The sequence below is a fragment of the Acanthochromis polyacanthus genome, chromosome 12 (genome assembly GCF_021347895.1).
Source record: "Acanthochromis polyacanthus isolate Apoly-LR-REF ecotype Palm Island chromosome 12, KAUST_Apoly_ChrSc, whole genome shotgun sequence".
In the NCBI taxonomy this organism is placed as follows: domain Eukaryota; kingdom Metazoa; phylum Chordata; class Actinopteri; family Pomacentridae; genus Acanthochromis; species Acanthochromis polyacanthus.
In genome coordinates, this window is record NC_067124.1 from 38,848,814 (window position 1) to 38,858,398 (window position 9,585).

Consider the following 9,585-nt stretch of genomic DNA (forward strand, 5'->3'; position numbering starts at 1 on the left):
GCTGCTTTATCTGATCAAACTAACAGAACATGCAAATATGAAGAACCGGCAGCAGAACAGTCTCTGTCCAACTAAAACGTTTCTCCTGATAAAAAATAAAAAACTAAAAGTGTGCAGGTTTGATCAGATCTGACATTCAGGATTATTACACTGGAAAAAATGCCTCTCTCAAAACAAGAAAAAAAAACATGTTTCAAGGAACTTTTTCCTTGAAATAAGTGAAAATCTGCCAATAGAACAAGTGGAAAATGTCTTGGTACGATTGTTTGAAATAAGATGCGATATTTAGAACACTGAGATCTTAAAACTAGCTGGAAAACTTACTTGAAGCTTTATTTTACCAGGATTGTCAAACTTAGGTGTCTTAAAATAAGCCAGATATGCTTAAAAAAGCATTTTTTCATTCAAAAATAGATCTTCTCTTTCGTGTAACCTCCTAATCTGAGATATAATAACCCTCATGCTGTCTTCATTTATGGGCGCCAAAAAATGTTGTTTCCTTATCTGAAAAAAATAATTCCCCAAATGTCTGAAAATTTGCAAAATCTTAGGGAATAAAATTCCAATAATTCTTTAAAAGTTTCCCATAAAAGTTTTTTTTTTAAATCCCCAAATTTGGCAAGAAAATTCTTGTAAATATTTTCAAAAAAATTAGTAAAAATTTTCCAAAACATGTGATTCCATATATATCAGTAAAACTTGTAATATTTTTATGTAAATGTTCTTTAAGAAACATTTTTAACATTTCTTTTTTTCCACCAAAAAATGTTCGAAGATTTCCCAAAAATGTTGAAAATGTGGACATCACAAGTTTTACTGTGAAAATATTTTTTTCCCCACATTTTCAAACTTTAAACGAGTCAATTTGACCCAAAGAAAGACACGAGGGTTAAATTTATTTTGAGTTTTCTTGTAAAATACAACTCAAAACAAGATAATTTCAAGATTGTTTGACTTAACAAGATATTTAAGATGCACTGTCTTAAAACAAGCCCCTCCATCTGCTGAAATGTCTCTTGTTTAGTGAATTGACCTTAAATCAAGTGAGATGAGACAATTTGATTCAAAATAAGACAAACAGACTTGGTAAGATTTTGAGTTTTTGCAGTGCACAGGAGACGTTCTTGTTTCTGACATCCTGGTTAGTGGCTGACAGGATTCACTGATAGATTTTAGATCAAAAATAAAGAAATCAGTCGTTCTTCTGTGAGACAGAACTTTCAAAATAAAACCTCAGGAAGGAAATCAGTCGTTCTGATGGTTCACGAACGTTTTAGTCTCACTGTTGAAGCTGGAACCGAATCTATGAGTAGAACTGGACCTTAAATTTGTTTCAGCAGATAGAACACCTGGACGGTTCTGCTCCAGAACATCTGGAAGGTTCTACTGTAGAACACCTGGATGTTTCTACTAGAGAACACCTAGTCCGGTTCTGCTGCAGAACAACTGGGCGGTTCTGATGTGGAATACCTGGATTATTCTACTGCAGAACACCTGGACTGTTCTACTGCAGAACCCAGAACAGGTAAAATAACATATTTGCTGCCAGAACCGGACCGTTCCATCTGATCCAGCAGCTGCTCCTCAGAACCGAACAGTCCGGACCAGATGAGTTCGGTCCTCCGTGTCCCCGCCCAGCGCTCAGAAGCACCGCCCCGCCGGCAGCAGATGAATGAAGCGCCCCCTCCGCCCCGCATGAATCACAGAACCTCGGAGACTCTGAGCAGGACGGAGCAGACGCCGGAACCGAACCTCCAGCTGCGTGCAACAGGCTGCTGTCAGTCCGTCCGACCCCGGTTCTGTTCGGAAAGTTGTTGAGGTGAAAGTGAAGCTGCCGAGAAAAGAACCAAACAAAGCGGAACCCGGAGAACATGTCCAAACCCAACTACAGCGGAACCTTCCATATGGTGGAGCAGGAGAACATGGACGCCTATCTGGAGGCTTTAGGTACCGAATCCGATTTTTATTCATTTACACCAAAAACATGCTTTTCTCTGCTGCACATGCGCAGTTCCAGACACCGCTGCTCTGTGTTCAGGAGTCAAGCTGGGATGTTTAATGACCAAAGTGTCCTCCTGCAGCTGCGCAGTAAAGACATCCAGCTGTCCTCCCGGTGACCCCGCAGTCAGTTTTACCAGAGAAAGACTGTTTGAACACCGAGGATGCTTTAAAAGTCTGAACCTGCTTTAACAGAGTAAACATGCTTTATTATGTATAGAGATCATAAAGAAACTCTTATCAGTCAATGTCCAGAACAGATTTGCAAAAAGAGAAAGTAAATAGAATGTAGAATGATAAAAAAAAAAAAAAAAACAAGATTTCAGACCAAGAAACTTTGCATTTCTGTGAAAGGGGTCAATTTATGGAACAATCTAGACGAGGAATATAGAAAACATACATTTATTCTTCTTTGTACTGCCTTTTGTTCAGAAGTTTGGAACGTTAATTCTGCGTTGTATTGAATTGTTTTTGGGGGGGTTTCTCCAGCGTTATATGATGATCGGTGTATGTTTGTCTGTTTTTCCGTCTGTTGGCAACATTACTGAAAAACAGACAAACGGATTTGGACGGAATTTTCATTGAAGGTCAGAAATGACACAAGGACCAAGTTATTAGATTCTGGCAGTGATGCAGCTTATAGTCTGGATCCACGGATTAGATAAAGATTTCTGTATTATTGCGAGATCGCAGCAGGGCGTCACTGTAACCATGACAACAGGTGAACACTACATCAGCTGCCTGCTGATGATCACATGATTGTGATCCTACTACAGATCCACCACTGAGGACCACGAACTTTTTAAAGATTTCATCCGTTGGAAATCATGCAAGGACTTTCTGAGTGCTTTTCTCGTTATCGTTGTTGTCTAAGAAGTCATAGTGCGTTCCAAAAGTGTCAAAAGTTTATTTCTGAATCTGAGCTAAAGTCTGTTGCAAGACTTGTGTTGGATCTGAGATGCATCAGTGCTTTCAGAAGGACGAGAAACTCTGAGTAGCTGGAAAACAGTCGATCCAGCAGGTGAAAGTCACTGGTGATACACCTGACTCATAGAACACTGCAGTACGTTTTATTTGATCCGATATGAGAGTCAGAGTCAGAAAGCTTTATTGATCTTTGAGGGGAAATGCTTTACCTTACAGCTGCTCCCATTCAAAGTCCTGGAAAAGTAAGCAGCAGAAAAATAAAGGATGAACATCGGTAGAAAAAATTGTCCTAAAAATACAAACATGAGCAGGAAAGTATGAGAACAAAATGTAAAAATCTGCATTGTTCAAGGAAAATAAAAATAGAGAGCGCAGTGCTGCGCCAATACTGCTCAGTCTTTGTATCATTTCTGACAGATAAAATCTTTGATAAAAAAACGACCTTGCTCTGAGCACAGGCGTGTGTTCTGCATGTGTACGTTATGTACGGATACCGGATCACGTGACCTAAATATGTAGCGGGTGGCGGGAATTAAAGGGACTCAGAAACACCCCCACAGTTTAATCAGTTGTTCCTTGGATCATTTCTGATGGATAAGTCCTGATAAGTCCTCAGAGGTGGATTTGTAGTAGGATCACAATCAGCTGATGCAGTGTTCACTTGTTGTCATGGTTACAGTGACGACGTGGATCCAGACTATAAGCTGCATCACTGCCAAAATCTAATCACTTGGTCCTTGTGTCATTTCTGACCTTCCCTGAAAATTTCATCCAAATCCATTATTCCGTTTTTGAGTAATGTTGCTAACAGACAGACAGACGGACAAACTTACGCCAGTCGTCACATAACTCTTCGGTGAACTAAAATTAAAATGCTACATTTCTGACGATAACTAACTACCAGAGCAGCTTCCATCTCTGTTTCATGGCTCTCTCTGCTCTCGGTCAGATATTAACTTTGCTCTGAGGAAGATCGTCTGTTTGCTGAAACCCACCAAAGACATCACTCATGATCCGGCCACCGGCGCCATGAAGATCCGGACGCTCACCACTTTCAAGAACTTCAACATGGACTTCACCATCGGACAGGAGTTCACTGAGGACCTGGGACCAGTGGACGGACGCACCTGCCAGGTGAGGTTCTGAATGTTTACAAGAAGTGCAGCAATCGATCCATCAGGTGTCCACTGAGTTTGACTATTCTGGATTTAATCAAGTATTTTTAATGAAGACAGTCTAAATTCTGTGATTTTAGCTTCTGCGATGTGAATATTTTCAGTTTTCTTTCCTCTGAAGATCTTTGGACTAAACAAGACATTTGAAGAAACTCTGACCCACATTTTTCAACATTTTCTTACATTTAAGAGAACAAACAAGTAAAAACGTATCCGACAGACTAATCTACGATGACAATAACAGTTAGCTGCATGCTTGGTGCAGTCGTGCTAACGTAATTTAACATGAATCCAAGAGAAGCTTCAAGAAAATCTGAATTTTTGTTCTCTTTTTCTCAACAACTGCCATTTATTTTCATTCATCTGCTGGTTATTTCTCGAAATATTCTCATAGTTTTGTCTCTAAAATGTCTCAGGATGATGAAAATGTCCATCAGTTTCTTAAAACCAAAGGTGACGTCTTTAAAAAGTCTTATTTTGTTCAACCAGCAATTAGAAACTCAGTTAAATATCTGGAGTTTCAACAAGTCTGATTAGTTTAGTGAGGAATTAACTGAGAAAAAACAGTGTAACTTCTGTAATTTTCAGCTTCTTAAATGTGAATATTTTCTGGTTTCTTTCCTCTGTGACAGTAAACTGAAGATCTTTGGACTAAACAAGACGTTTGAGGAAACTCTGGTCCACATTTTTCATCATTTTATGACTTTTTAAAAGCAAACAGCTGATTTATTCATCCAGAAAAGCATCAACAGACTAATGGTCCAGAGGTTTGTTCGTGATTTTAGTGTGAATTGTAGAGAAACTGCAGTTAAATCTGTATTTTTGTCTTCTTTAAGACAAAAGCTAAGAAATATACGTCCATCAGTGTCTTAGAACCAAAGGTGACGTCTTTAAAAAGTCTTATTTTGTTCAATCCACAGTCAGAACCTCAGTTAAACATCTGGAACTTCAACAAGTCTGATTAGTTTAGTGAGGAATGAACTGAGTAAAACTCTGTGATTTCATCTTCTTGTGCATGAATTTTTTTCTGGTTTCTTTCCTCTGTGACAGTAAACTGAAGGTCTTTGGACTGAACAAGAGATTTGAGGAAACTCCGATCCGTATTTTTTATTATTTCTGACCCTTTAGAAGCAAACAGCTGATAGATTCTTGCAGTAAACAATCCACAGACCTGCTCCGTACTGTAACCTGTTCACACTCGCTCTCGGGCTTTGATGCTCTGCTGAATGTTTGCTATCATGAGTTGTTCTACAAGTTTTGCTTCGTGTTCGTAATCTGCTGCTGTGGTTTTGTGCTGTAACTGTTTCCTGCTGAGTGAATCCCAACGTGACGACGGAGACATGAATGACGAACAGAAACATGAACCACAATCGGCAGCGTTTGAAGCCGGAGGCAGGAAAAGAGTCTCTGTGTAGAAATGCTGCAGACTAACTGAGCTTCCGTCCCGCTGCAGACCACAGTGAGCTGGGAAGGAGATAAACTGATCTGCGTCCAGCGAGGGGAGAAGGAAGGCCGAGGCTGGACGCATTGGCTGGACGGAGACAAGCTGCATCTGGTGAGGATCTGGCAGAGGGAGGAACCAGGAAGAGAACACGATACACTGGGGGGGAGGACATGCAAACCAGCAGAGAGGAGTCATTCAGCATGTGGGAGGAGGGTTTAATAAAAGACCGAGGGGCCTCAGAGAGCCAACAAAGGAGGGAAAAGAGAAAGAGTCTTGAATGCACGTTTAAAGTGCAGCAGCAGCGTCGTGGCTGTAAAAGAGCTGCAGCTTCTAGATTATCATTCAGTCCTGATTAAGGATTCTAACTAGCAGCATTGTTCTAGAAGCTCTCAGGGGATTTGAAGAAAACAAGGAGCTGTTGATGCTGAACTGAGTTGGGAAACAAATGCCAGCAAGGATCAGCTTTAAAAGGAGGATTTGAGGCTAATTCAGGGAGAGTGATGGTCAGCGGGTCGCTCGTTTGCAGCCATTCATTCATCCATCTAGTTATGTTTTAATTCTCTTTTTTTGTTCCATAAAGAAGTCAGCAGATACACAATTTCTTACGTTGCAAACTGTCAGACATATGGAACACGTAGAAATAAGAAAACAAAATGAACACATACAGTGGTGGAAGCAAGTTTTCGGACATCCTCAACCCTCCTATTTATATTTACAGGCACCAAGAAATATTGTTTCCTTGTCTGAAAAAAATTCAGCAAAAAAATTCCTGGAATTTCTGAAAATTTGCAAAATCTTCAGGAAGGAATATTCCAGTAATTCTTTAAAATTTTCCCTTAAAAGTTTTATTCAAAAAAATCCTCCAAATTTGGCAAGAAAATTCTTGTAAATATTTTCAAAAAATGAGTAAAAAAATCCTAAAAATATCTAAAGTGATTACATGTATATCAGTAAAACTTCTGATATTTTCTTTACGAACATTCACAAAAAAATCAACCAAAATCCAGCAAAATTCGCTGGATTTTGGTTGATTTTTTTGTGTGAATGTCCTTAAAAAACATTTTCAACATTTCTTTTTTCCACCAAGAAATATTCAAAACATTTCCTACAAATGTTGAAAATGTGGACAGCAGAAGTTTCACTGTGAAAATATATTTTTTTCTCCATTTTCAAAGTTTAAACCGGGTCTATTCTGACCCGCAGGACGATACGAGGGTTAAACTTTTACACAATCTCAAATACTATCATGAAATATTTGTGTAAAAATCTTTTTTGTGTTTCAAATGTGTGGCTGCATTAGACAGACACAAGCAAATGCAAATTATATTTTTGTTTATTTTTCACAAGAAAAACTAACAAAACTAAATTCTACCAAAATGACTCAATACTGAAAATATCTTATTTTTTATGGAAGCAATCAATTTTATGATCATTTACAATGTAGCACAATCCAAGGTGGCGTACAACCAGAGAATGTAAACAAAGCCGTCTTATAGCGCTGCGTGACGACGTGTTCATCCGCTTAACCAGTTCCAACGTAGCCATGAGACGCCGTAGGTTGAGGACGTCGTAAACCGAGGACCCCTGTAGGTCTTAGGTTAACCAGTGAGCTGTGGTGGCATCTTACCCGAGTACAAGACCTGGAAACAAAGACCACTCTTGGTTCTTAAAACCTTCTCCATGCTGTCTCTGATCATCTTCCAAAAGCTGTGAGTTTTAGGGCACCCCCAAAACACATGAAAATGGTTTACCCCAAACTTTCCACATCCTCTCCAGTGAGCAGCCTTCCTCTCCCTGAATCATTCATTCATTCATTTATTCATTCATCCATCCATTCAGTGTCTCATTGGCTCTTCTGTTTCTTCTTTTGCAGGAGATGAGAGTTCAAGGAATCGTCGCCAAGCAGGTGTTCAAGAAGGCCAACTGAGCGTCTTAGTGATTAATAATCTTAGAAGTAGCTGGTACAAACCTTTAATCCTTTTTATTCTAATCGACGATACTTTAAGTCTGCGTTTAACAGCAGAGCAAACATTCCAACTAACTTCCTCTTATTGCACTGAGTCATCAACCCATCAGACATCTGCTGGGTCCACGTCTCTCTTTACTCCTGTTTGTTCTCAGCCATAAAACTTTCCACTGGAACTGATATGAACTGATGATGGGATGGAACTTTTCTGAAACGGTTCTGTTCCTGTACGTCTGGAGAGTCTGTTTACAGGCTTCTAACAGACTCCTGAACACCGTCTAACCTGCAAAAACACATTTTTTAGAACATTTCTGTGCTTGACCTTAACCAGACAGAGGGTCTTTTTGAAATAATCGTTTGTCTGATGAAGGTCGAGCATCGAAGCGTTACAAATAAATGTATTTAGCAGGTTGTTCAGAGTTCAGGAGATTCTGCTCATTCGTCTCCTCTGCAGCCGTTTCATGGAACTCGTGCAGAAACCTTCTTCTTTGTCTTAAGTCTCTGCAGCACCGCCGTGCTTCATTAAAATGGTACTTTGTTACGTATAGTTTATTAAAACCCGGATGTTTCATGCTGTGATTTTGATAATATTTCCATTAATAATTAAGCTTGTTTCTGCTGCTGTTTGTTAAAGTCTCACATAGTTTGATAAATGTTGAAATGAAGAAGCCAAAACTTGCATCGTGATTCATTTTGAAGAGTTTTTTTTTTTTTTTTTACATGAAAAATCATCCTGAAACTGGAACTTTTTACAACATTTGTGAGGAAAGATGAACTAAAACTGTCAGAAGCTGATTTAACCAAAACTAGTCTCACTAAAGGTAAACGGTAAATAAACCCTACTGTTCACACTTTTGAACGGTAGTGTAGGTCAACTTTAACTAGTATCAAGCAACTTTAACTAATAAAGAGCAACTTTAATAGAGAGCAACTTTAGCTAATAAAGAGCAACTTTAACTAATGTAGAGCAACTTTAATATAAAGCAACTTTAGCTAATAAAGAGCAACTTTAATAGAGAGCAACTTTAGCTAGTAAAGAGCAACTTTAATATAGAGCAACTTTAGCTAATAAAGAGCAACTTTAACTAATGTAGAGCAACTTTAATATAAAGCAACTTTAGCTAATAAAGAGCAACTTTAATAGAGAGCAACTTTAGCTAGTAAAGAGCAACTTTAATATAGAGCAACTTTAGCTAACAAAGAGCAACTTTAACTAATGTAGAGCAACTTTAATATAAAGCAACTTTAATAGAGAGCAACTTTAGCTAGTAAAGAGCAACTTTAATATAGAGCAACTTTAGCTAATAAAGAGCAACTTTAACTAATGTAGAGCAACTTTAACTAATGTAGAGCAACTTTAATATAAAGCAACTTTAGCTAATAAAGAGCAACTTTAATGTAGAGCAACTTTAACTAATGTAGAGCAACTTTAATATAAAGCAACTTTAGCTAATAAAGAGCAACTTTAATGTAGAGCAACTTTAACTAAGTTTTGAGCAACTTTAACTAATGTAGAGCAATTTTAATTCATGAAAGCAGATACAGAGAAGCTAATATTAATCCGGTACTAATCGATTAAAATGATCCATAATCAGATTCAGAACCAGTGAGAGGCGGCAGTGAGTCGACCTGCAGGATCAGCCAGGTGACATCAGGTGTTTTCAATCATTGGACCAAAAACCAGGTGTGACAGCTGACTGATTTAAAGAACCTACAGAGGTCTGATCTCCATAAACGTTCTCCTGAAGGTCACTGAGCTGTTGAAGCTCATCAGGGTGTGAAAAGTTTTTAGAACGTTTTAGGAGTTCTTCCTGGAGTTCTGACTCTGATCTTGAGACGGAACAAACAGGAAACGGCAGCATTGTTTGACTCCACGGGATCAGTTCCCATCATGGGTCAAACTGAGGACAGAGAGACTAAATGAAGCTAATGTCAAGGAGTTCACCTTCAGGACAACCAGAACTTGATGAAGAACTCTGCTGACCGGTCATGAGGATGGGTCAGAAGGACGTTCTGTGGACTGAGACAAAAACTAAATGTTTGGAGAACAGAGAACTCTACGTCCCAGCAGAAGA

General features: G+C 38.8%; 1 protein-coding gene across 1 annotated transcript; it reads left to right on the forward strand.

Moving 5' to 3' along the window:
• Window positions 1-1,677: 1,677 nt before the first annotated feature.
• rbp5 (retinol binding protein 1a, cellular) lies at window positions 1,678-8,185 on the forward strand. Its single transcript, XM_022215532.2, has 4 exons — window positions 1,678-1,947; window positions 3,875-4,059; window positions 5,554-5,655; window positions 7,418-8,185. The coding sequence occupies exons 1-4, from the start codon at window positions 1,872-1,874 to the stop codon at window positions 7,469-7,471; spliced, it is 417 nt and encodes a 138-aa protein (XP_022071224.1). The 5' UTR covers window positions 1,678-1,871; the 3' UTR covers window positions 7,472-8,185.
• The last annotated feature ends 1,400 nt before the right edge of the window (window positions 8,186-9,585 follow it).